The 27399-nt window shown below is 39.8% G+C and overlaps 1 protein-coding gene across 1 annotated transcript in view; it reads right to left on the minus strand.

The window, feature by feature from the left end:
* Positions 1-27399, minus strand: part of RELN (reelin) — a 304962-nt gene that overhangs the window by 82504 nt on the left and 195059 nt on the right. Inside the window, exons 15-22 of the mRNA XM_075728102.1 lie at positions 25169-25297; positions 23896-24005; positions 20828-20894; positions 19674-19907; positions 18922-19083; positions 14383-14619; positions 8429-8621; positions 5684-5796 (exon numbers count right to left, since the gene is read on the minus strand). Of these exons, the coding sequence (XP_075584217.1) occupies positions 5684-5796; positions 8429-8621; positions 14383-14619; positions 18922-19083; positions 19674-19907; positions 20828-20894; positions 23896-24005; positions 25169-25297 (1245 nt within the window). The remainder of the gene's footprint in view (positions 1-5683; positions 5797-8428; positions 8622-14382; positions 14620-18921; positions 19084-19673; positions 19908-20827; positions 20895-23895; positions 24006-25168; positions 25298-27399) is intronic.

Below are 27399 nucleotides of genomic sequence, written 5' to 3' on the forward strand. Positions count from 1 at the left end.
ACGCTGTCCTGCCAACCTGTGAGCATCCAACAGGTTACAGGCATTGGCTAGGAGCAGCTCCCAGCTGGTAGGTTCATGCTTGTGCCAGAATGAGAGTAAGAAAAAAATATTGCACATGAAGTGAAACAAAGATGGGAAATCATTCATTGTGCTGGAGCAAAAGGGGCTGTGCTGGCTGTGTGACAGGTCTGGGAATAAAGGGGTGGTGGGGGCAACGTGGGCCCTGAGGCTGGCTTGTGGAGCTGTGGAGGGGATGGACAGGGAAAGCAAGGCTGACTGAAGAGAATTAAAAATCAGATGTTAAACCGGGACAGACCTGTGCCTGGCCAAGGGCCAGCTGGGTGGGCTGAGGATGAGAAGCAAGAGGTTGCTACAAGAAGTGGGAGCTTCTTTCCTAGTTTTTTTCTGAGCCATATGGCTATGGTATGATGGCATGGGATATAATGTTGTTACTTTAATTTAAGACCCCCTCTCAAAAAAAAAAAAAAAAAGTAGAATGACCTGTTAAAATGAATATAGTAAAGGTGACTGAGCTACCTGCTCACATGTATGGAAGTGGAAAAACATATAGAAGTGGCCTGTGCAGCTAAAATGAATAGTACAGCAGCGCAGTTAACCATCCAGTTGCATATTACAAGCATACAAAAATTATTTTAGTACATTCTTGGAGAAATTTTTAGAATAGCAATTTTTAATTTCTTTAAAAAACAAGTGAAGCTGCCTAAAGGCTTGATTTTTAATTGAAATGACCCTTGTTGTCTGTTTTAAGTATCTGCTTGATATTGAAAATACTGTAAGCATTTTCCAGCATGCAGAGCTAATCTGTGGGGGCAGATCTGCTGATTAAATACTCCCTCAGGATATAATATATTGATGGGCTACATCACAAGAGCTATGAATTATCCATTAAAAGTGCACAATGTCAGTAATCTGCACACGAAGTACTTCCTAAGCTTGCATAGGCACAATGGACAGTCAATATTCACTACAATTATTCACTGTTTATTTTCACAGTGCTCTGAAGCCAGTACATCACCGTGGTGGTGGTGTTCATGTTTGCTGCAGAGCATCAATGGCACCGCCGAGAACCCTGACAGAGGTTGTGCTTCAGAAAAATGGTAATGACTGGTGTTAACTTTCATACGCACTGAGGAAAGTAACAATAGTGAAACCAAAGAAAGGTTTTATAGCAGGCAAAAAAACCCCCATGACTTCCCAGCACAATAAAATTTTATCAGGTTGTTTGTCCAGGTGACAGGAGGGAGAGCATCGCAGCCGGGCTCCTCGGGTTTTTGTTAGTGAAGGTATGTGGGTAGAGGTGGGTTGTGTGACTGCAGCCCCAGGGGTGTTTACAGCAAATTGGGGGTGATTTACAGTGATATGGGGGCAGCGTGGACATCCTGTGGAAGTCCCTTGGTGCCCAACAAGTGGTGGTGCCCCCTGAGCACCATTCCCGGTGCTGTTGGTGTGGCATCGATGGCATTTCACCAGCCACTGCCGGGTGCCAACGTCCCTGCGGGTGGCTGTGTAGGTGCATCACAGCTGGTTTTGGGGCACTAAGCTCACACCCGCCCTACACAAACAGTGGGGAAAGCCCACCCAGGGGTAATAACAAGGTACACCTCTGTGCCCAGGGGAACGCTGCAGCTGAGACCCTACTGGGAAGAGCCCCGTGAAGCACCGCTGTGGGGCTGTTCCCAGGGCTGGCCCCACGCTGCAAGGTGCAGAGCTGACACCAGGGCCAGCAGCCTGAGCTGGGGTCGTGTGGCTTTCACCTGAGTAAAGTGTTTCCCTGGACATGCTCGTCGTCCCCCTCCTGCTGCAGGGAGCTGCTCGCTGGTAGGGGACTGCCACCTTGCAAGGCGCAGAGCACAGAGCCACGGTGCTGCTGGGGCGGCTCCGTCTTCCTCCTCGAGTCTCAGATGTTGGCTGCATGTCAAGCTAAGGGTGAGCTCGGCTCCACTTGTTCCTTAGAAGCTCCCCCAGATGAATGCAGCGGTGGCAGGAGATTGTTTCCCTCATTTAAGGGGAGGGGAGGCAGGGAGGAGTGGCGTTGCCACCTGGAGATGAACATGCGGCTAAAACGGAGGTGTGCGCATCAGCCAGACGGCTGGGGATGGTCCCCGGGGAGCCACATCCTAGCGGGCAGGGTTATTTTTAGCTGCAGACGAAGAGATCTCTCCCCTTGGGACAGCTTCACTGCTGCGGGAATCCCGCGGCCCCCGAGCTGCCCTCGCCTTCCCACCCAGCGGGGAGCTCGCAGGGGGCATGTGGAAAGCGGGGCCACCGTCACACGGCTGCAGGCAGCAAAAGCTCTCACGGATTCAGATTCCTCTCCAGGCAAGGGGAAACTCGTGTTAGGCTGAATTCGCAATTGCAAAAGCAACACTGCTGAAAAGCCCGTCCTGCTCACTGTTTTTGAAAGCTTTCCAAGGCTGCGCTGCACCTCAAGGTAACAACAGCTTAAGAGGATTATGTTGTTAAAAATGGTAATCAACAATTTAAAAAAGCCATGTAAATTGACAAAAGAGAATAAGGAGCTGAGTGTCAGCTGCATTCTCAGTGATAAAATACTGGCTTTCTTGATAGTCACCATTTGGACACCTATTCAAATGGGAAGTGCAATATCGAGGAGTTATGAAAGCATTTTATTACAAGCAAAATAAACCTCCCCAGTTCCTTGTATTTCTTTCCTTTTTTTTTTTTTTTTTTTTTTTTTTTTGATGCTACTGGAAGGCAATCTGGTTTCCTGATGACATTATATCTAAGTCAGGTTGATGTCAAATAAAAGTCACTGTTGTTGTGTGACATTTTACATAAGCACAAGGAAATCATGGTGAGTCCCAGATGTATTGTGAGTGAAACGATGTTCTTTGTGTTATAAAATTTTTCAGATATGTGATTTAAAATAAAATAATTTTCTTCTCTCCTGATATTAAAAAAGCTAACGATCTAATGCAAATTTGTAGCTGGCAAAATTATATTTGCTACCTTCTGAGTTACCATAATTACATTTACCCAATTATCCTGAAACTCTCATTCAGTCATTAGGTGTTGATTTGTTTATGAAGTCAGCAACTGACAGCTGCTTGTATCTCATTAAGGCCTGTTCATATGTAAATGCCTCCCATAAAACTGAAATTAATTTTCATCAGTGTTGGAAATGTTCGGTTCAAGTACAATACAATTTCAGCAAGCAGGTGCATACATTTCATTCCTCCAGCACAAGTCTCACCGTTGCAGCAGATTTCCTAACACCCTGAATCTCACCTAACACAGGGACATTGTATACTCACGCGTGCCAGATGCAGAACATCTACAGGTGTGCAGAAATACCAGCACGCCCCGAAAGTTTTACAAGAGAAATAGGTGCTGTTACGACCAATTTCCTGGCTGCACCAGCACAGTAACGCAGCCTGACGCTAGCGAGGCACCCGAGGTGCGAACCCTCAGCAAAGAGCTGTGCATGCAGGGATGAGAGCTCTGGCAGTCCTAGCAGGGCTGTGCAGGGGTGTGAGGGTACGTCGAGGCTAATGAGGGCCAGAGCAAGGCTAACAAGACTCAGGCCCTGCTCCTCGTTTAGGCGCTTTGTTTCCCTGAGCAGCAAGCACAAGGCGGGCTGCGTACATGGGGGCCCTTGTCTTGTGGGCCTGAACCAGAAGGAAGGGCCTCAGAACCCTCTTCCGCTTGCCCTGGTTTTGGGAAGGCAGAAGGCCTACCTCTCCCCCTCTGCACTGGTTTTTGTGGCCTTTACTAAGTTTTCACCCATGGGTGGTTGTTGCGGTGGAGTGTGGGTGGGGAAGGGAGAGGACAGGGAGGGAGGGTGCCCCGAAGAAGAGGCCTATGGACCATGTTCGCCACCAGGCCCCTGGGACGGTGCCCTCTGTGTGGGCGCGTTGATGGAGGAGCTCTGCACATTGAGTGTTCACCAGTAACCCCCAGGTTTGTGAAGGCAGAAACCTGCCCTCTGTTAGTACGTGTGCTTTGAAAATGAGAAAAAAAATCCCCTCCCAGCCTCAACCCAAAGGAGCGACTGAGTCCTTGGTCTGCTCCTTGCTGGTGGAAAGGAGGGAAAAAAGAGGGAAAGCAGCTGAGATGCGCCTGGTCTGTTGGATTGCTTTTGGCGGGGAACAGGCAGCCATCCTTCCTTTTCACCCTGATTACTCTGCAGCACAACACAGTCATACTGAAAAAGTGTTTTATGAAGAGCAAAGTAACGTTCAGTGGTAATTTGTACCTTAATTACAAACAAAATTCTGCTAACAGCCGGGAATCCCTTCAGATACAAGATAGAGTGTGAAATATTTATGATTTGTGCACAGCATAAAATAGGAACCCGGCTATTTTTCATCATAATTTCTCCCTACAGTCTCCTAAATTAAAATGGAATTATTTGCTTCTGTCACCTCATATGCTGAGGAAAATTATTAGATCCTAAAGAAAAAAAAAGCCCACAACATTGGTATTAACATTAACCATATAGTGTATAATAATAACTTTGAGTACAATATATATCTTATAAATAAGTTTAAAAATAACAGCCTACTTTGAAGTATATCCTGCAAAATTGTAGATACTTTTTAAACTCCTAAGTGCCTATGTGAGCCACAGTTTTTACAGCTGGTGGCACATAATGGCATGTAGGATTTAATACATTATAATCTAACTACAAAGCAGCTATTTATAGACTGACTTGTGCCTTTGATATTATCTGACCTGATACACTTTAAGGATTCAATATTTGCCCCTGATGTTTTGCCTGGAAATATGAAACTCTTAATATCTTCTTTACAGTAAAAATGGCAAGTGTGTTGAAAGACGGTATCATCGTGAGGTGGTTGATAGAAATAGGTTGTGTTGAGACAGTGGAAAGTGCAGAAAAATGATGAAGGACAGGGAAATACAGTGATAACTTAATCTGAGCAAGCTCTCATTGAAATTGCTGTGATGGATGCAGGTCAAACATAAGCAAGGTGTAACTCTAATTGGAGTACTTTAATTATCAAATGAAAGAAGCCCTTAAGATTATTGAGATCTATGACAACTTTTTATTTGTATGTTATAATAAAGCTTTTAAAATAAACAATGGAAGGAATAATCTAGTTAAATAAAAATGTTAGGGCAGGCAAAACAAGTTTGATTAAAATAAAATGAATACAGTAGGGCTTTCTGATAATTTTTGTTGCTGTTTTTTGCAGAAGAGAATGTTATTTTTGAAGACATGCTATAAAAAGAAACAAGAGCTAAAAAATTCCCAGAAATGAATCATTAGTTATTGTTTATACAAGGCTGTGGTCTGAAGATGTAAACAATAAGGAATGTGCAAAATAAAAATTAACAATCCAAATAAAGCCTTCCTCCAGTGGGCCATTTACAGACAAGCACCACTATTTTTGAAAAGGTCTGAACTTTATTAGAAGAGTCACAGTTTGTATTAAAAACAATGCTAAACAATAGTTTTGGGTGACTTCACCAACAGTTCACTCTCTAATTATGTAAGGAAGGCATTTTATGTTAAATACCTGCAACTGCCTCAGCCCTGGTACTCTGGTACCCCCCTCCCCCCCAGCCTGAGTATAATCTACAGAGGACTTGATCCCTGTCATAGCAATATAAAAGTAGATGAACTATCTACCCACCCTCCCCCCCCCAAAAAAAAAAAAAAAAAGAAACAAATGCTCACCAGGTCTTCTGTGGTAAAAGGACAGTGATTCTCCTCCACTGAGTAAATTCACTGGAGTGGTAAATACTTGCTGATGTAAACTCCTGACAGCTTGGCATACTGGGAAGACATTCCTTGAAGTAAAATATTTCAACGCCAGTTTTAATGTTGAGGCAGAATTGGGAACAGAAGCAAGGGTTAAACATTTATGGAACCAGCAGCTTGCCTGGGTCCAGATGCTGCATCAAAAGACCCAGAAGCAGAAAAATCCTGGCATGATCCAAAAAATTTCTCAGAAAACTATCAGCAGTACAACTCAGGACAGGAGAAAACCATATGACTCATTTAAACAGGTATGTTTGGCATTAGTGACTACTATCTTTTATTTTCCTCCATGAGGATGTCTAGCTCATTTTTTTACTGTTCTCACCCCAGTATCTAGTGCTGACTATGGAGAAATTCTACAAGGCCACCGAGGAATAAGTCTATGAAAGTGACCTCCAGACCGTTATACCAGTCATTTTAGAGAACTACTTGTGAGGCCTGGGGATGCTGGCTCCCCCCACTCCCTCCATCTGCAGTGGGGAGCAGCGGTAGGAATGGCCAGAGCCATGTCGGAACACTCAAACACGGTCTACTGAAGTTGCCTCCAGAGGCTTTTACTATGGTCTGCAGCTGTATTAACTTTGCCACCTACAGAAAGTGGTGTAAATTCCTCTTTCCTGCTTCTATGATCCCTCCTGTATTCAACTCAGATTCCTAGAGAGGTCTCTTCCTAAAACTTTCTTTTCTCTTTTCAGAAGATCTGATCATTATCACATTCTTATATTAAATATAAACACATTCCATTTTCCCAGCCTCTTACAGTTTTGTAGACGTGTCCTTCCCCTGTTACTCCATTTTCCTGCAATATTCCATTCATTTACTTATATATTGCTAGAACAGGACCCAAAACTTCTGAGCTATGTTTTTGATGAGGTATTAGTAAAGTGCTTGAATGTTATACCAGCCTGTGTGTTCCTTTTCTAGCTACTCATTCAGAGAGTCCCTTCTGCCACTACTGCCCCAGCACAGCTCCTCCTGACCGTCCCCACCTCTCCGAGAGTCTTTCGCTGTTCCCTGCTGTGCTCATCCCCATGTAGAGTGCCAGGCACAAGGGGGACCTTTGGGACAGACGCTTGCCTATGCAAGTAGCATACTTTGACTCCTATGAAACTAGTAATAAAGCATTGATACTCTATGTTAAAACAATTAATAATATTAATGTAGTCAAATTATATAGCAATAGTTATATACTAAATATGAAGAAGGGCAGAATATATTATTTTACAGAGAAAATTATTGCTCAAATATCTAATAATATTAAATGAAAATCTGATAGCTTATTCCATTTTTTTTCAGTAGATTTTCTAAAACCTTAATTTCCTTCCCAGTAGTCTTCAAACATTTTTCATTGATTCATCTCCCCTAAAAGATCTTATAAAATAGGATCTGATCAGCACGTGTGAAGCAAACAAAACTTTCAAACATTTTAATTAGTGTTTTGTGTATTTGCCAGATTACATCCTTGAAATATACTACAAATAGTCTTCTCTAATACTCTTTTATCACAGCAACATGGGTGGTGTGAGAAGAATGATTTGGCTTCTCTCTGAACTCAGCTCCACTGAGAGAGGAAAGGAGCACTAAAATCTGAAAGCAACTGATCTTCCACTGGTATCAAGGACAAACCCCAAACACCCAACACTAGGAACTATTCTTGGACACCATGATGATGCCTGCTAGGTATAAAAGACATGAACATCATTTGAAATACAGTATTTATAGCTTTTTCTGAATTCTTTTAATGTAAGAAAGCATTACTTGGATTTGCAAAGTTTAAAAATTCGGTTATTGTCATTTCTCTACTCTGCCCACCAAAGTAAATGTGGCGAAACACAACATGACAAAAGGTGACAGGATGATGCTTTCATTGCTCATAAAAGATGTGGGACTGGACTTCCAAATCCCTCTGTGAACCTACAGAGCAGGCAGAGAAAAGGCACCAGGGCAAGTTCCCTGACACCCTCTGAACCTGCTCTGAGGCAGCCGGAGGTCCTTGGTTAGTTCACCCTGAGGCCAGGGAAAGTCCAGCTTGCCATCTAAGAGGGAAAACAAAAGCCCAAATTATGGCCAAACGCGCTATTCGCATTTGTGCTGAGACAGGGCTGAGCCACACGGGGAAATAGCAGCCAACACTGCTATTTGCACTTCTAGCAGAGACAGGGAAACAGCCGGTCATTATGGCCCTGGACTGTGTTTGAACCAGGGATGGGAGATGAAAGGCTCTACATTACAATCCCCCAAAGGAATGCTCTTTCCATTTATGAAATGGCTGCGCACAAGGGCAGAAAGAATTTCTATCCATTTAAATGCCAGGAAACAGTAGATGCATTTTGCTTTGAAAAACAAAGCAATAGAGAAGGAAAGATCTCAGCCATTACTCTGTAGCTCTGTCTAAATGTGCCCCAGTACTTTTCTCAGACTTGGTCCATTCCTGTCACAGTTTTGTGTTTCAGGCTCTCAGATAACTTTCTTCCAAATATCAAAAAAACCCCCAGTTTAAATACTTCTATTAGTCATTTTGACTGATTCCAACTGAGAATTTGTTTATAGAAAGGGGAATGAGGAAAACATCCTCCTTTGTTCAATGCCACAAGTATATTTCAGATAATCTTTGTATAAGCAGACTTTATGGAAAGCAAAGGTCCTTGCTGCCAGCCTCACCTCCTGAACAAGATGCCACGTGAGGCCATGGTTGGTGGAGTAGTCCAGTTTCACCTGGTTGTCCATATGAGGAGTAAACGCCTGACCGCAGCCCATCACCAAGTTGAACTGTATCATATACGAAGCTCCAATCTGCATGGACTGGGTCTCCACATAGCGCATGCTAGAAGCTAACTTTGAATCTCCTGTAAAACTGAAAAATGTAAGGAAAGAATCAGAATCCATCCCCAAAATAATTCAGAAGGGAACATTATGAATGGTTCTGGGTTAAATACAGGGATGCTTCTTTCTTTGTTCTGCAGATTGGCACATGGGATGAGACCACGCACAGGAGCATCTTTCCATTGGTACTTCTGCAAATTACCAGGAAAGCCTTGAAGTATCCCAGAGTGTGAAACACTGAATTATTCTGTTAGTTCTTACTATATGTTCTTTGTATTAAGGATTGAGTTAGGATCAAGCAAAGGATAACAAAAAGAAAAAACAACTAAAAGAAAGTTCATTCCCCAGGAGTGTCCATTGCCTAAGGTCATGTCACAGTAAGAGCTGTAATTTCATTCAAACACTGGACAGTAAAGATACACTGCATTTAGTTTAAAATATTCTTATTACATAGACTTTTCATTCCATTGATTTTTCAAGTGATTCTATATGCAATGCATTCACTGACTTTTGACTGTGTCTGAGAATTAATATCACCTATCCTCAGCTTCTTTTCTGCAGGATGTACTGATGTAAGAGTTGTATTACCCAGTGGATAGGAGAAGAATGTTTGTCAGTATAAATGTTTGGAACACACCAAGCCTCATATATGATACAAGGTACCCAGTTATCACATACATGGTAACACAATATATAGTCTGAAATTACAAGGTTATTTCAATTTAAATGCAGGCTTTTCTTCTATGCACTGTTCAAAAGGGAAAAAAAAAATGAAATGCAAGAGAAGTATAAGGAGGAAGTAATAACAACTTAAACTTTGAATCCTGCACACTAGCCTTCAAAACAGAATGTTTTTAAGAAAGTTCATGTAGGATGAAAATCACCTCCCTCTCCTTAGTTTGAGATGTTTAGTTAGCGTCTTCAGAAGTACTGTAATCCTTTCAGCTTCAACATTTTCTAAGACTATCCTTAAATGTGAACAATTTAAGATAGGGATTGCATCTTTTTTAAACAAAATCACTGCAAATCACCATGCAAAAATAAAATGCTAAATTCAGTACAGTGGTGATGAAGAGAATAATCTAGTTCAAGGTTGCCCTTATGGTCAAGTAAGTTACAGTTTATCACCTTAAACAAGAAATCCTAATCTTTCAATACCATACAATAAAACATATTAGCTTCTACCCCTGTAAAATTCAAGGTCATGACAAAGTCAGTGTAAGGACTAGGAATACAAGTCAGTGTTACATAGCACTCTTTTAAATTAATTCACTGACCCACACTGTTTTCTACAGTGTCCTTTCCAGAGACAGCAGGTAAGCCATAAATGTCAGCATCCTACCTTAAAGCTTTAGAAGAAATTACTGAAAGCTGACATTAGTTTTGTCATTATCAAATTGCTGTTACTTGGCACAAGTTAAGATCCAGGCTCCTTTTTACTCTCTGACCTTGCTCTCTGTGGCTTCATTTCCTAAAGGATGATCCACCTCATGGCACTGTATGAAACTACCCAGTCTATGTCAATCAGCACCACAGTCCGATTGTGGATGGACATCCTCTTCACTGCTGGGGCACTGTCATGGACAACTGGACCAGAAGGCAGTAAGTTGCCTTGGAAAACTGTATCTCAATTGTTTGCTCTGTCAGTCAGTGTTGTCAGTGTTTTTCTTCTCAATGGGAAGAATAATTTTAAGTTGAGCAGAGGGTATAACATACAGTCATCAGTGGTCCAGCTGGAAACCTATGGTTTGTGGCTTCATTGTTAGAACTGAATGCATCTCAGAAGTACTTTATCTTGTACTTTTCAAAATGACCAAAAAAAAAAAAAAAAAAAAAAAAAGTTAAAGCTGACTTGGTCTGACACAGTTTTAATTTCTACAGTGCAGCTTGAAATTTCATAGGTGATGTGGGAAATCACAGTTTTACCAAAGCCCTCTTGGGAAATCTGTGCCAGTACAACCAACATCTTCAGGTATCAGTCAGCCATGTGCAGTGCAATCAGCTGAAAGTTATATGTACCAATGATTTGGAAAATGATTTGGTATTGCACACATAAACCTGGGCACAACACATCACAGTTACCTAAAGCTCATCTGAACAGAATAAAGGAGTGGAAACTAAACAGTTTGATGAAGCATCTCCCCAGAAGCTGTCTTCCCCAAAATGATGGAAGAAAAGTGAAGGACTGGTGCTCAGCATAAGTTCAAAGAATTAAATGCTTCATTTTGTCTTTGTCTCCGCAAAAATTCCCTCTTTTCAATACTACTGGTGTAAAATTAGAAAAAGATTCTTAAACTCTGACCTTTTTTGCTGGTGGCATTCAGGTCATGATTAAAACACTTTAAGTTTAGTATTCATTTTCATGTAATAACTTAGCCATGGATATTGTACACGGTACATTAAGTAAGCATTGTTTTAAAGTCAAAACAGCTCTTTAAAGTGGATGTTAAAGAAATGTGAAAAAGGAAGCTAGTGAGGAGATGAAGACAATCTGTGATGCTCCATAAGAAGCTCTTTTAAGGGGAGAAAATCACATTACGGGTTCACAAAGTCCTTTATCATCCATAAATTGCCTCCAGCTGAACAAGGGTAGCATTAAAGGTGGGAGCTCCACCTTACTTGCCTCTTCTTCGCTTTCCAGCTCTCCCGTGTATGTGGTCAGGGGTATGCTCTTCTGCTGGAATACCAAATGTTTTCTTTGTTTGTTCTGGGAGTCACGCAGCTGGAATACGTTTCTGGATTTTTGTAAAAGACAGACTAATGTCCCTGGCATAACAATAATTAACTAAACAATCTTCAGAAATGAGAATGCAAAGGCTACATTTTTATGTAAATATGTAGCTGTGAGTTGATTTCTAGCGTGTATATAATTAGACTTGTGGAGGCGCAGGAACACAATACCCATAGGTGCCCTCAGAACAATCGCTCTCCCTCCAAGCACTGCCAACTAATTGGTACTTCTGGGAATGATATCACAGCCAATGTCAGCCAATCTGCTCTGCTCCAAACTGCTCTGGGATCCCCAGGGTTACCACGTTTTCAAGGCTGATACTTTCAGGAATACTGAAAAGCCACACGGATGCAGCTGATTTTGTAAAGCTGCATTGACGAAGAATATTGACGTGATGGCCCAATGCTCACGCCAGCCCCAGGTCTGCTTCCATCAAAGGCAGGAGATGTTTATGTCTTTTTTACATCGTATCATACCTACCTCTTAAATAATTCCTAAACCTATTAATTTATTTTAATTAAGTCAATTACCTGAAAGAAACTTTCTGCATGTTACAGAGTAATAATTAATCTAAAAGATGAAACATTTTATAAACACAGGTAAACTATCACACTGATATAGGGCAACTGTATTATATTGCTCCATAAGGATAGTTCATTACGAGCCAGATTTACAGTCTTCCCTCGGGCTGCTCCAGGGACATTCTATTGTCCGTTACATTGAGTTAAATTATAATGTCATAATCTGACTGAAGACAGTTTATTTATGTAACACTATTTTATTTGTGTCCAGATGAATAATTTAAAAAAAAAAAAAATTAGTGTCCTTATCAATACTTAAATGCATTTCAGCAAGTGGCTGTAAATAATTTGTAACACTCCAGAAGCATTTGGGTCAAAACCTTGCCTGTGTATGAGCATTTTGGAGAAATGATGAATTAATGTACATCATCAGACACGCCATTTAAAAAGTGTTCTGGAGTCCTTTCAATACACTTGCAGTAATAAAGTCTAAGAACCAATCCAGAACCAAATGTTGATGATTACAATCAAATCAAGTGACTCTTCCAAATATAAACCATTATAAACCACTCAAAAATCACCTTTGCTCAAAACATATATATATCAACAGACCTCTCTCTTTGAAATGTAGTCAGATATTGGAAAGAACAACCTTCCTCTTCAACAAAAATAAAAATTCCCCTCGTCAGTTTTCCCCAATTTTAAGGATAAATATTTCAGAATCTGAGGCAGAAACAGAGGCCTAATAGACAATTAAAGGCAATTCAGTGAAAATGGGTCTCAGGATGATACCCTGTAAAATGATTTATAGCATATTTACTATAGTTCTACTAATGAAAAAGCAGTTGTCAGACTTTTCTCAAGAGGATGGTGTCAGTACTACTGCAAACTCTGCTCATAGAAAGTCATGAGTTAGAAAATGAGAACCAAATGGACTCACAGCTGGGAAAAGCCAACAATAATTAATTTAACTAGCAGCCATTTGTACAGACTTTGTGTAAGTTTAAAAATTTCCCTTGAGAGAAAGAAGGTCAGTGAAGGATAGAGTTCATGTCTTCCAGTGATAATGAAAAATGCTTATACATAAATAGCAAGGAAATATTTCAAAGGCTTCAGTTCTTTATTTGATGCATGGAAAGTTCAACATTTCCACTATGACCAAGCACTACAAATCCTAGCCAATATATGGGACGGAGAATTTAGCTTAGTGTTTATTATTTTGATTCTGATTTAGAGTCATAGGAGGAAAATAGAGGAACCTCTGTGATCTTAAATAGCCTACCCCCCTCCCCATGATAGACTAGTCTTACAAGAACAGAGGGAAAACAATGTCATTAAAGAGCTTTCATTCCAACTCTTTGATGAAGAAGATGCAAACAGTTTGAGCCCTAACATGTTGTTTCATTTTAATGAGCAGCGAGTACCTTCCTTGTCCTTATTAAAGTGGTTAATGGTGCTTCTACTGCCTCATTATCACTGCTAGAACACATTCGGTGTTGTTCCTACTGCTAAGCCAACTCCTTTTAGTTTGACAGATGATCAGAAAGTCAAATCAGATTGCTCAGAGATACTTGTTAATAAAATTCCAACAGTGTTTCTCTGAGTGCCCATGGGGATGCTAAAATTATTTATATTTTCTTGAGGTTTTCTATAATTACTGTGATTGTACTTTCTCCAAATAAATATATCTATGCCAATTAAAGCCATACTGGGTTTATATGTTGATCAGACTAGCATGAAGCTGTTACTTAGTTTTAATCAAAACATAGAGATTAAATTGAACTTCCCTTGTATTAATTCCAAATGTTACACTTAGGTACTCCAGAATTTAATTTTTGTGAAGCAGGTTAATGTGTTACTAAAAAAGCTTATTTTTACACAATTCTAACAGAATTTCTTTTCCTTTGTCTTTCAGTTCTTTTTCTTTTCTTGCCTTTTTTTTTGCTTTGGGGCAGGTGACATTTTTTTGCTTTTGTTTCTAAATACACAGCACATTTCAGGCATAATTGCAATAGGTCATAATGCTGATCACAGTGTAAATGACTAAACGGATATAATACCAGACAAAATAACTACAAATGACTAATGCCATTCCACGAACATTCTGCTGCCTTTCCTTTTTGGAGTGTAATCTAATGGCTACGTAAACAGATCTGAACATCACTTCCAAAATATTCAGAGTCTGTACTTAACAGATTATTTCATAACCTACATACCTTATTAACCTGTCTGGATTTTAAGTGAAGTTAATGAAAATTTTCTAAATTGTTTCTATTAGGATATTCCTTAAATATTTTGTGGGGAAAGAATGCTACATTCAAGGTTCCCATTGAACATAAATCTCTGTGCAACAGGGTGTAAAAGCTTACTGCTAATTGCAATTAGATTAGCAACTGTATTTTTGTCCATAATGGGAGGATGAGACACAATTACTCTGAATAGCTGCCAGAAAGACTCATTTGCAGAAATCGCTTGGTTCTTAGCAGGATGACTAGACAAAGAAAACAAAAGTAGAAAGGAAATGAATGTGTGTTTCTCACCAAAGAGTCCAGTCGTGTCCACAGTAGGGCTGAACATTTCCCAGGTAGAATCCCAGAGACTGTGTGACTTCAACTAGGTTGGTGAAGTCCAGACTGATGCTGTTGAAAAGCACAGAGGTCATGATGATTTCATCAATCGCCCACACATCTTCACCTTGAGAAGAGTGATACGGTTGCCACCATCTGAACTGAATGCCAATCTGTCTCGCATCTTCAGGGAGCTCCACTGAAATTATTCTGGAAAACAAAACAAAGTTATTATTGAAGGTTTTGCTGTTTGTAATAATTCCATGGGGGTGTATTTTATGGTTATTTTTTCTTACTGACCCTAAAAATCATGGGTTAAATTCAGCCCACAAATACCTTAGTATCTACTGGTATAGCTTCTACCAGTGACAGGGACAGAGGAATCATTAGTTCTCTTGGTAGTCAATGTATTTATTGAAAGACAGACATGTGCAAAAGCCACCAATTTTGTAAATTTTGCTGCTACTGTGGAGGTCTCTGTAAATTTTACAATTGCTCTTGCTTGCCAGAAGAAACCTGAATGCCCTCCATCTGAAACCCAGCTGTAGGCCAGGGGCTTAGACTGCCAAAGGCATAATCAGCTGACAAAGATTTACAAATTCCAGCTCCACTTTCTCAGACTCAATGGATTTTATCCTGATCTAAAGAGATCCATCTTCTTAACATCCATGCTTGTTTCTGCACAGCACTGACGTCATGCCTGTGTTGTTCTTGTCCTAGAAGAACCCATCTCTCTAAATTGCCGCGTTCCAAGGGGAAAAGGTTCATCTTGTCAGACAGTGCGATTATGTGTAGTCTCTTATGGCACACACTTTTCTTCTGTAGTTGCATAGAGATGCAGCTGGGGGTGTCTCAGGTGCTTCTCCTGGTATGCAAGGACACCTGATTTGTGATGGCAGCTATGTCAACAAACCTATCATTGACAAACTGCAAAGAGAATTAAGAGTAATATCTAATTTCCAGGAGCAATTATCGTATACAGCAGCAGGGAGCATGCATTAATTGCCACAGCAATGACACCTTCTTGAAAGCTCCATAAATCACCAGGACCATGGTGCCCCATGCAATGCACGTGAGCTGTGAAACAGACTTGGCAACAGGAACATTTGTCTCCATCGGTGTACAATTGCTTGCTGGCAAAAGAGTTTTTGGCAAGCTCATCATGTAGCTGATATTTTTCTTTCTCTCTTAGAGGAAATGTGGATAAAATGGCAAATCAGGTAAACTGGAAACATCATTTTATACTTTAGCACCAAATTTTTTTCCAGATTTAAGGCTAAGCTGCCTGTTGTAATGTTTTGTTCTGTGTGTATCAAACAGTCTTGTGCCTGCAGCACTCAGTGCAAAACCACACTCTTAAAAATGACTTGCTAAACTGTCCTTGTAAAGAGTAAATTTATAATACTGCTGTTTAATGTTACATTGATTTAAAAGAAGAATATGTTAGTCCATTAGCAAGAAAAAAATCAAATGGCTTGGCTAAACAAGTGGGAAGCACTCAAAAAGTCCTGGCTGGCATTTCTAGGAGCTGTTCCCTGCTGGTCGTAGGCTGGAGAGAGCAGCATCGCGGGACAGCCAGGGGTGATGGCTGCTGTGTCCCCATGGCATGGGACCGGCAGTACACACACTTTATGTATGGCGGATATGTTTCTTTTGCTGCTCAAACAAACATGCTTGAATGACTTCATAGCCTTCTAAGAGAAAGACCAAGCTCCATTACTCTCTGGCACGTGAATAAACTACAAGGACTCTCTTTCTACCAAGGGTTCCCCAATAAGCCACAACTCTATGACTTTCTGGGTCAATTTTTATGGGCACAAATTACACTAAACGGCTACTGATGCTAAAAGGCACTGATAGATTTGTCTTCCATGGTTCGCTAGGGCGAACCTGAGGAAAGCCAGTACCCTGGCTAGGAGGAGCACTGTATCCAGCGTACACCGTGAAGCACTTGGCACTTGTGTGAGCTAATGTTGTTATAATCCTGGGCATATTTCTCTGCTGGTGGCTGTCTCTGATGCCTGCATCTTCCCTTTTACTCTTAACTCTCATAAGCTCACCCGCGTGGACACTAATTCTTGCTGACAGTAATTTACAGAAAATCCTAAATCATGACATACACCACTGATACACCTATCGGATGTTAAAATATTTAACACATGTTAAAATAAATTTCTCATCCCAGGGGATTAAGCAAACACAATTTAAAAACGTTGTTGTAAACCACTGTATATGGCGCACACGTTAGTATGCAGAACCTGACTACATCCCCAGTTATAACAGCTTCTCCTGTCTGGCTTTGATTTGCTGGAGATAGATGGAGGGGGAGGGAGATTCTTGCTAATGACTTTTCTGCTGCGGAAAAGAAAAGTGTTCCTGCTAACATTACCAGCTACCATTAGATTTCTTAAAAACCAGCTGGGAGACCTTTGCTCTGATCTCATTCTTTCAAGCTATGCGCATACCTAATATTGAAAAGCCACCGCTGTTCTACTCGGAAGAAAAATGCAGCTGTCAAATGTTAGCAGATTAAATACACCTTTTCAGCAGAACATTAAGTGTGTAATTATTTTTTGTATGACTGAAGATTAATTAAATTTCTGGATACAGATTGATTGCCAAACTTTGCGGCAGTCCATCTATGCTACCAAAAATGCTGATATTTTCAGACAACATAGTATGAAAAGGTGAAGCTTTCTTCATGTTCTTCATCATAATTATTGCCAGCATCATCTTCAGGTTTGTATGTCTATCATTATTCTGTCTACCCAGACTGGAGTATACATATCCCATGGCAAAACCTTTCTAACCTGTGTACTTTGTGCTTAGCTCTTTGCCCTGTCAGAACAACAGAAATTAAGTGTTTCATACTTAATCTCAAAAAGCAAAAAAGGTCTCTGGCATCAATATAATTTACTACATTTATATCTTAAACTTCATTAAAATCAGTCACCGGAATGTGTATTTTCCTTTTTGTTATAAAAATTTCATAGTGCTATATATTAAAAACCTTTAGGGAAATATAAGTCCTACAGTTGTAATCTTGAATCTAAGAATTAGAAACAGGGCCATATAAAATAAATACATGACTATAATAAAGGATCAGAAAGGAAATTTTGAAGAAGGATTATGAGCATTCCAGTTTGTAGGATCTTTCCTTTGGAAACATTTAAAACTTCAGAAATTAAAGCCCACACGCAGTATACTTCTAATAAATACAGCTATTCCTCTCAGATTTTTGAGTATTTCTTATAGCTCCCAGGAAATATATTTAATGTTACAAGTTTTTTTTCCATTAGAATATTCTTAAACACCTTTTGTATATTGTAATTTTGAATTGAGTTATTAACAAGATGAAGAAAGATGAAGAAAGCTTTTTTTTTTTTTTTTTTTAAATGAGCTGATCTGAGCTTAATATATACAGTTATGCGTAGCTAAAGTGAGTTGCAGATGTATCTGTAGTCCCACCTCTGGGGCTGTCTCAGGCATTATTCTGGAACTGGATGGAGGGGCAGAGAAGAGGACACAGGGCAAAGCCTACCCTTGGGCAGGAATGGATCAGCTGGGATGGGACCTGCAATGACAGTTTTGGCTCTGCCTCTCGTGTGCCCCCTCGCAAAGCATCTCCTTACATTGGGATTCATTGGTTCTGGTGCAGCATCCCATGAAGTCGGACGCTTCCAGGTTTGAGTGGGTTTGCACAGAGCCAGCCCAAATTGTTCTGGGCTTGTGGTACAGGTGTGCTCGTGGAGACTCCTGATTTTGCATGTGCTTTGTTAAAATTGATGGATGGCCTCACACATGTAACAGTAAGAAATATCTTCTCTAAATACATCAGATACATTCCTCTCTAATCTGACACCAAACACAGGTGCTGCTAGACAAGATGAGCTCTTTGGTCAGCTTCTTCGTGATTTGCACAATTCCCAGGCATGGTCACTGGCAGGACCTCCCAGGGCACTGAGTCCAGCCCACGGGCACAGGCACAAAGTCGTGTAATCCCCTTCATAATGGGAGCAGGCACAATTTCCCTGCTGACCTGAGAGACCCTCATGGTCAGATTTTGTCTCAGCTGTCCTGCGCTGCCTGCAAACTCCTAATCCCAAAGGATGGTGTAGTGAAGGTATCTATGGCTTCAAAGCTACAAATAATTTATGTTAATTTATCTTTACAAGTGGCTGCTTCCATGGGAAAAGACATGCCCCTATTTCCCACAAGTACATTTCTTCTCGCTCATCCCACACTGCCTCAGCTTATTCTGTCACATCACCTGAGACTTGGATGCCATTAAATCCATGTGTTCATTTTTATAGGAGCAGGCAAAAATGGGAATTACCCAGAGCAGCTGCAAAATTTTAAGGAAAAGTGGTAACTTTCAGTGCGCAGTAACAGATCTTCACCCCACTCACTCCTGCACCATGTGGGCAGATGTACTTACTCTCCGCATTGCAGTGACTACCACTACCAACATTAACTGCATGTAGGTAACACTCCTCATATTTGTGCATATACCTTGGCTCGTGGTAGTTGAGATAAGAATAGTGTTCCAGTAGTTTCCAGGTAATCCCGTTGTCATAGGAGTAATGCAGCAGCACCCCTTCCCCGGGCTGGTCGGGCGCTTTGCAGGTGCTCAGCACTGACTTGCTGCCCAGGCGTAGCGTGAACTGCAGGAACCTGGGTCAGAATTACACAAATATTTATCGGGTACCATTTGCATAGTGGCTTGTTTTTTTTTTTTTTTCCTAACTAGGTTGTTTTCAGATCTTCTCAATCTAGACAAATTTTGATAAGTATCAGTTATGGGGTTTTGTACATGCAATTTGTTTTTACTGTCAAGTAATGCAATGTGGCACATATAGTTAAAAAATGCCAATCATTACAGCATTTAATTATTTATTAGGCACTGAAGGGGAGGGAGAGATAGTGAATGGATCTAATCAGCTGCCACAAGCTGTCAAATAAACACAACCTTATAAATAATTAATTAGCACTTGGCTTTGACACTCAGGTTTGATATTAACATTTCATATTTTCCATCCGAGCTGTACAATAACTTCCCTCCAGTCTGTTTTGGGCTCTGTTGTTTACAAAGCAGGAAGAAAAAAGCAAGGCTATGAAATCACCACTAAAATACAGAACTAGGAGTTTTTTAAAAACCCTTTTCTTCCTGCTAAAACAATCCGCTTAATAATACACAAGGTTGTAGGTGGAAGGGGAGGGGTTCCCAATTTCTTTGCCTCACATTACTGCTCTCTCCCTCTCACCTGGACTGGGAGCTGTCAAGGAAGGAGGTGATAAGCTGGCGCCTCCCATCCTTGTTGAAGACCAGGGCCTTGCCACTGGCCAGGACCCCGCAGCCGAAGCTGACCTCAGCCCCGCGGATGGAGTAAAAATTGTGGTAAGAGGAGAGGCGAGAGCTGGCGAAGCTCTCTGAGATGAACACGGGGAAGGTCTGCGACGCCATCTCACACGCCGGCCCTGAAAAGCCAGGGTCGCACCTGTGGGAGAGGGAGATTGGACAGTGTAATTAATGACCCCTCTTCTCCTGTGGTTGGTTGGGAAAACAACACAGTGGTTACAGTTCATGAACTGAAGATGCCTACAAAGTCCCTCTCAAATCTAAGGAACAAGAACCTCTTTAAACTTTGTTTAGGCATTGCATAGCCAATGACTTCATTTTAGCTAGTACTTACTTTTCCAATTTAAAAAAATCATAGTTATGAACACCCCACCAATCTACACATAACAGACAATACAGAAATATTTTTCTTCAGTTTTGGAAGAAAAATACTGCCCACATAATTTACAGTTGTTCATATGTAAAATGATTAATTTGCTTTTGTGGGTAACATGTCAGATGTGATTACAAGAAATTGAGTAACAGAACAGAACAGAACACCCCACTCTTGTTAATACCTAAAAATAGTTGCACCAATTTTTTGAATATGCCTACTGATTTCGAGCAAGTACATTTATTTTTTGGCTGGAACACTTTTAACAAGCCAGACTTTCAGAAAAACTGGAGTGCTGACCTTCTGTCCTTGAGGTCTATAATGGCTATGGGATATTAGAACTATGAAAATCTAATATAAATGTGATACAGTCCCAAATCACCTCTAAAACCAGTATAAAACACGCATCACTGACATTTCAGTGTGCTCTGTAGCACATTTTAAGGTGAACTGGAAGTTAAACTCTTTCCCAAAAGAAAATTATAGAAAAAAAATTAAATACACTGCTATTTAGAAAGATTGATCTTTAGCTCTCCAGTGAGCTTTATGCATTCTGGGGGCTATGCTAATTTTATATTTAGTCACCTCAAAAAGCAAGGGCTGAAGCAAAAATCACTTCAACTTTCAGATCATCAAGTGAACTATGTGACAGAAATTGAATAAAAGTACTGAATTATAACTCTTACTTGCAGCCATTTCTAGTACACTGTCCTCTCCCTGAGCAGAATTTGAGGCAAGACGGACCAATATAAACTGCAGAGAAAAGAAATCAGTTAAATGAAGGGTTATGTTATGTGATAAACAGAACATAACAAATACAAGAAAGTATACAGGCCTGATCATACAGTTATTGTATTTATCTTAATCCCACTAGCTGCAAAAGGTCTACAAAAGGATAAAATGCATTTGATTGTATCCTTCTGTAGAACTGCGTAATGGAATTTTGCTCTGTGTCAAGGATAGCCAGGGATAATTTATTATTCAATGGGTAATGTCTATCTGTGGCTTGAGACACTAGTGATGTTTTAATTAAATACACCTGATTTTTCTAAGACTGTGAATGAGATCAGATGATTTGCTGTGCATTGACTGTTTTCTTGCCTTCCCTTTTCTTCATCTTATTTCAGAGATGTAATCCAATATATATATTAGTACATTCCAATAGCAATCTTGTGGATTTTTAAAATGTATTGCTGCTTCTCTCACTGAAATCCACATACTTAACTTCACTGGACTTTCTGGAATTAGAATCTGCCCTGACAGTCTTAAGTAACTATTAAATATCATACACTTTCACTAATCCTTTCAAATGGAATAAAACTCCAAATCATATGCACTCAAAAATACTCCAGACTTGTTTTACTCTTTTACTTCATCTTCTTCCAGTGACTCCTAATCAACAGTGTTGATATTTTGTGAAAGACATGAAGGATGGAAAGATGAGCAAATCTCAATATAATCTACATCTCATTGCACTACTATAAAGGAAAGCATTGATCTGGGTATAGACCAAATACATTAATCTGTGTGTAGCCCAAAGCAATAGCTTGCGGGCAATGTTCTTTCAACACAATATGATAAACAGGCCTTAACCATGAATAGTGTCATCTTTTCTGTTGAAGAATGCCGGTTACCTGGAGTCATCCAGTTGCACTGTGACTTTTGGAATGTCATCCAAATAGCCACCAATTTGAAATCATCTATAACAAGCAGTACTTATTCCCTCTCTTAGTTTTATGATGTTGCCCATCATAGCAGTGTATCACTACTCCCTGGCAGACACGCTCTAAATCCCTGTTAGCTACTCCCTGTAACTCACTCCCCATCAGACTTCATGTGATTTCTAGATTTTCTCACTTTTCAGGGTGCAAAAATTCTGTTCTGTCTGTTTGATTTATTTGTCTCTTTCGAGGTCTTTTTGAGGGGGTGGTAAAAGTAGAAGGGTTAAAGATGTAATGATGTAGTTTGAAATGAAAAAAGCTTTATGAAAATTGGCAGGTTTCCAGTGTTGGATGGCCAGCTTCCAGATTTCATTTAAAACTTAATTCACATAAGAAACAGTTGTGAAGCTAAAAGTCAGAGTGCTGTATCCTTGAAAATCTTCCTCTCTTCAAGAATTTGAGTGGCTTGCCAATATTTATAAGTCTTTCCCTACAATACTGAAGTGTAAAGCTTCGTTCGGTTTCACTAGTTTCTAACAAAGGAGGCATGCAAAACCTCATAAACATGTTCATCTTTAAGACTTGATTCCCATGTCACGGTTCTACACCTCAAACAAATTTCAGAGCAGGCAGTTTTTAGGCAGATGGTTGGTAGAACTGTTTTTGAGATGGTACAGAGTGGGGCATGCAGCATCCTTTGATGAAATTGTATTTAGTTGTACAAGCAAAAGTAGTGCAGATATATGAATTGTCCATTAATTTTCAAAATCTTGTTGCTTTGTTCTGTTGTAAAGAATTTGGATCCTTGCGTTGATTTTATCTTGCTCTTATTTCCGTGAACTTCTGTGAGCATCTCCAACACTTACAGTCTGCATTTTGTTAGATAGCAACTCATCTTTGCAGATACAGACATCTTCTTTTATATATATACCTAAATTTTCCCTTAATTCTACTTTCTTTTTGATGTAAATCATCATCTCTAAAGACAAACATGAATACTCTATCTAGAAGGTCAAGATGATGCTACTTCCCATTAATGTGATTAAAAGAGAACAATCTTCATTACTTTTTGTGAAAAACTTTCATTTGTAGCATGACATTATCAAGGCAGCTTCAAGAATTTTCTCTTCAAAACCAGTCAGTGATTAATTTTAAGAATTTTGCAAAATGTAACTATCTACCATTCCCAGGGTCCATATCAAACCTTACTAGGAATCACTACAAAATTTCACAGGCTATTGTGCATCACTGTAGATCTTTAAATTACATTATTCACAAATCAAATAAAACAAATTCTGGATGTAGTTTACTTAGTCCCAAAACATCTAAGGCTAATGAGCAAGGCTAAACAAATTGCACTTTCTCATAGTTAGCCCTTTCAATCATACTATTTCTGCATTTCATACCATGTATCTATTTTATCCTGCGTTCCTAAATATTTTTTCTGTGCTTTAAAGTATATCCTTTCAAAACTGGCCCTGGTTATCCTCTGCACTAAGTTTTATAATTATGTGAGTCAATATAAGCTCCTCCCAGTTCTTCACATCAATTTAAAGAACAGGTAGGTGAAAAATAATTTCCTAAAAGAAGACTAGTTCCCTGAAACAGATGGTACTTTCCCCCTGAAGATATTGTAAAAAAGATATGTAAAAGTTTTGTTAGTGTTTGGTAGTGGCATTGCTTTATGAAGGTCTTTTATGTCCAGAGGGAAAAATATGTCCCAGATGTTGTAACTGTTGCTTAGGCTGGCACAGTACATGTCCTTAATAGCGCAGTGTAGTACCTATTTATGTAATTAGGACTAAGCAGTCAGAGGAAATGTTATATTAAGCTCTTGCCACCAATATATTTTCCTGGAAAGCGTTCAATTAAAAGAAAAAAAAAAAGGGTAATCTACTAGGCTATTGTCATTTCAAATGAGACAATTCCCCTCTAGTTTCAAAATGCACTTGTTACCTAGTGCAGATATGATGAAAAAGAATTTCACAAACTGAAAATGCTTTGACCTGTGATTCTGGAAAATATGTTTACTTGGAGCAGCATATAAAAATTTAATCTTCTGATGTATCATGATCATGGATAAGAATACTAACTATTATCGATTGCCCACATATTTCCAAGGATTGGTCCTGTTTGTCTCCATCGAATCCGAGTGTCACTTGTTAATGCCGCATTGGGAAGGGGAATAGTTATTCGGTTCCACCTGAAATACATGTAACAAAAATACTAATATTTTACAGTGATAGTTGTTAAGCAACTGTATATTTTGCAGATGTGTGTACTTATACTGGGAGCTTTGTGAGAATTTTTTATTTTAAACTCTGCTCAAATTAAGCAGTGAAGTTACTACAGCTTTTGAGAATATAAATGGGAAAAAAAAAAAAGAACACAGCCCATAATATTTTCATATAATATTTGAATGTTAATTATTCCATTATAAAATTCAGCCATTTTTTCCCCTGTATGAATGCATGAAGTCAGCAAAGATCTTCACTTGCTTCATGACAGCAACTCCTTCATCACAGTGAATATCCCTAAATTACATACTGCATTAAACCTTTCAGTATGACTGAGCTCTGTTTGGTGGAAACCCTTGGGGGTAAGAAGAGGGGCACAGAAGCTTTGGTCTGCTGTTGTCTGGGCCATCATTCTCATATCATCCACAGTGGCTACACTTCCTACACACACCGGGGGTAATAGTTGCTATGAAAATGGTACAGAAACGGGGGTCACCAGATCATAGCAATGCTTCAGCTACACTCTCTTCTCATGGTCTTACCCACTGCTCTGAAACGCCTGTGGAAGTTGGGATACAGAGGGATACAGAGTCATGAGATTTGCGCTATCCAGTAATACATCACAGTTCATTTTATGGTCAGAACAGTACCAAAGAGACTTAATAAAGAGAAAGGTTGATACAAGAAAGTGACACTAGCAACCATCTCCATCTGCAGAAGTACAGAGGATGTGCTTCATTGTAACCCAATATTGGGATTCCAAGTGAGTAAAGGTGTCTGAGGATGTAAATATGGTTTTGACTGATGGTTCCTCTGACTAAGAAGAAAACTTTTGTGGCTCTGACAAAGTATAACTTTTCTTTTAATTACCAGCATGCTGTCTACAGGAGGTTTTTTGTAATTTATCTTTAGAATCAGAAAAATAATATTATACCAAAGAAGCAGCACCATATATTTCAAATTTCATTACTGCGTAGCCAGGGAGACCAGAACACTCCTTCCTTGCTGTCCTCAGCTAGTAAAAAATGAAAGATGACCTGGGGTTGCGTGCTTTGTTGCTTTCTTCTGTCACCTATAATTCACTTGTCTAATCTTGCATCTCAGTTAGCTTTGCAGAGAACACTCTCACCCGCTGTAATTTTCAGAGGCGTAGACGGTGCTGTGGGGGAGGTGAGGCCCAGCACATATCTCAGGCAAACATTCAGTGTGGAGCAGGGACCAAGAGCGACCATGGTTGGTTGAAAACTCCAAGCTGACGCTGATAACACAGTGAAGGAAAGAAAGGAGAAAGACACCATGAGCCTACCTGGAACAGATATGAATGTAGAAGTACCAACATTGAGACACCACCAAATCTGCTATTCCTAATAATTGATTCTGAAACAAGAAATAATTTTAAGCAGACTTTGAATACAAAAAAGTCCTGAAAATACAAACATGAAACAAATCATCATGTTTAAAAATCAAAAGGGTAGCCTATGGACTGAGTATTGTCTAAACACCTAGTCCCTGTTTGGACACCATCTAGCTAGTGTTTTTGTGCTGCTGTTGTTAAATAAACGGATGTTACTCTTATATTTCAGATAGAAATGGTTTCAAAAATAATGAGGAGAAAACTTGGATTCATCAGAGCTAGACAGCATCATGTGAGCACAGGACACTTATAACTGCCAGCTGCTAGCAATTACATCTTCAGAAAGTGGTAAGAGACCACTAGTTATGCGCTCACTGGCTCTTGCCTTCCATTGCTGACAAATATTAACTTCATTGGACTCCTCAGTCATCAGGCTCCTCCACCCCTTGTGCCTAAACGGAGATCAGAAAAGCACTACAGAACAGTGAAAATGGCCAGCCCCAACTGAGGACTGCAGAGGGTGGAAGGGACCTGGGGAAGGGCACCCCTCAGAGAGCCCCCGTAGCAGGCAGAGCCCCCGGGAGCCATAGGAGCCTCTGCGCTGCCCAGCAATAGGGGTCTTTGGAGGCCTCCTCCCACCTCACAGAGCCTGGAGTGCTTAGAGGTGAATTTTGTGAGTCTTAGGGACATAACCATATGCAAAACCTCCAGATTTGCCAAGAAAAAAGCTGCTGGTTTCATTGACTAGCAGTAAACCAAACCATCCATGTGGAGATAGTGACATTAGAGAATAGAAACTCTATGAGATCATCCACTGAGTCTATGACAGCGAGTTATTAAACCCATTCTCCCAAAAGTTCATCGACAAGTTCAGTTTTCAAAAACCTATTACTAGATTTTTTTTTCCTTCACTGTTTCACTGCATATTTTAAAAAAAAATACTGTTTATAATCTAGAAGTGTAAGGAAATCCTTAGATCTTCTACATTCTGAGGACCTTGAAAAGGTAATATAGAAAGTGCTTGATTTATTAAGTATTTAGTATTTTACTGAAATACTCTTGTAATTTCCTCCATAAAATTAGCTTGTAATATTCTGTTTTATTTTAAGTAATGTCAATGGAACATTATGAAAGTCATAATTCATCACCTCAGTATTAAATTATTGGATCATAACTTTTCCTTTTCATTATAATTTACTGGCAATATTACTTATTATAATTTGCTGACAATATTACTTTATTTAAATGTACCATCACTGTTACATTGTAAGTGTGTATTAAAATGGTTTATGGAGGTTTTGACTAATTTATTTCAGATTTAACTGTACTGATACCTTGGAGGGTCATATTTACTGCATATATTCAGTGTAAGTCTCTTACATTTGCAGTAATGAAAGCGTTATGAATAATGCTGTAGACCAGAATATGGGAAATGCTGCTGTATTTGGGGATAATAGGGATCTACTGCTTCTTTGGTTGTGAAGAAGCTCATTTCTGCTCCAGGAAGAAGTTTGTATGAAGGAAGAATATGAATCTTTCAAAATATGTAGTAATCCCCATCAGATAACAGACTGAGATGGAAAATTTATATAACACATGTTTACAGGCCAGGAGTGTTTAGAGGCAAAGTTTTCACTTTCCATGTAAAAAAAAAAATGTTGCTGCCTTCCCTTCCTATCAAATATAAGTGCAATGCCTTGATTTTTGCTGCCCCTTGAATTCTACTGCCTTGCATGGCTGCTAGGACTCTCAGTGCTTATGCAGCTCTTTCCAGTTGGAAGTAGATGCCATGGGACATGGATGCGAAAGCATTTATAGTCTCCTACTTTAAACTCTTGACTCTGGAAAAATATAAAGTAACTTAATCCTCATAAAATATCAGGATAAACAGTCTCACATGTACATAAGGAAAGAGGGACAGTTTGGGTTTGGGTCCCCTATTTGAAGAAGGCTGTTAAGAAACTGGAGAGGTGGAGCAGAGGGTGACCAAGATGTCCATGGCCTCG

This window comes from Pelecanus crispus, chromosome 1 (genome assembly GCF_030463565.1).
Source record: "Pelecanus crispus isolate bPelCri1 chromosome 1, bPelCri1.pri, whole genome shotgun sequence".
In the NCBI taxonomy this organism is placed as follows: domain Eukaryota; kingdom Metazoa; phylum Chordata; class Aves; order Pelecaniformes; family Pelecanidae; genus Pelecanus; species Pelecanus crispus.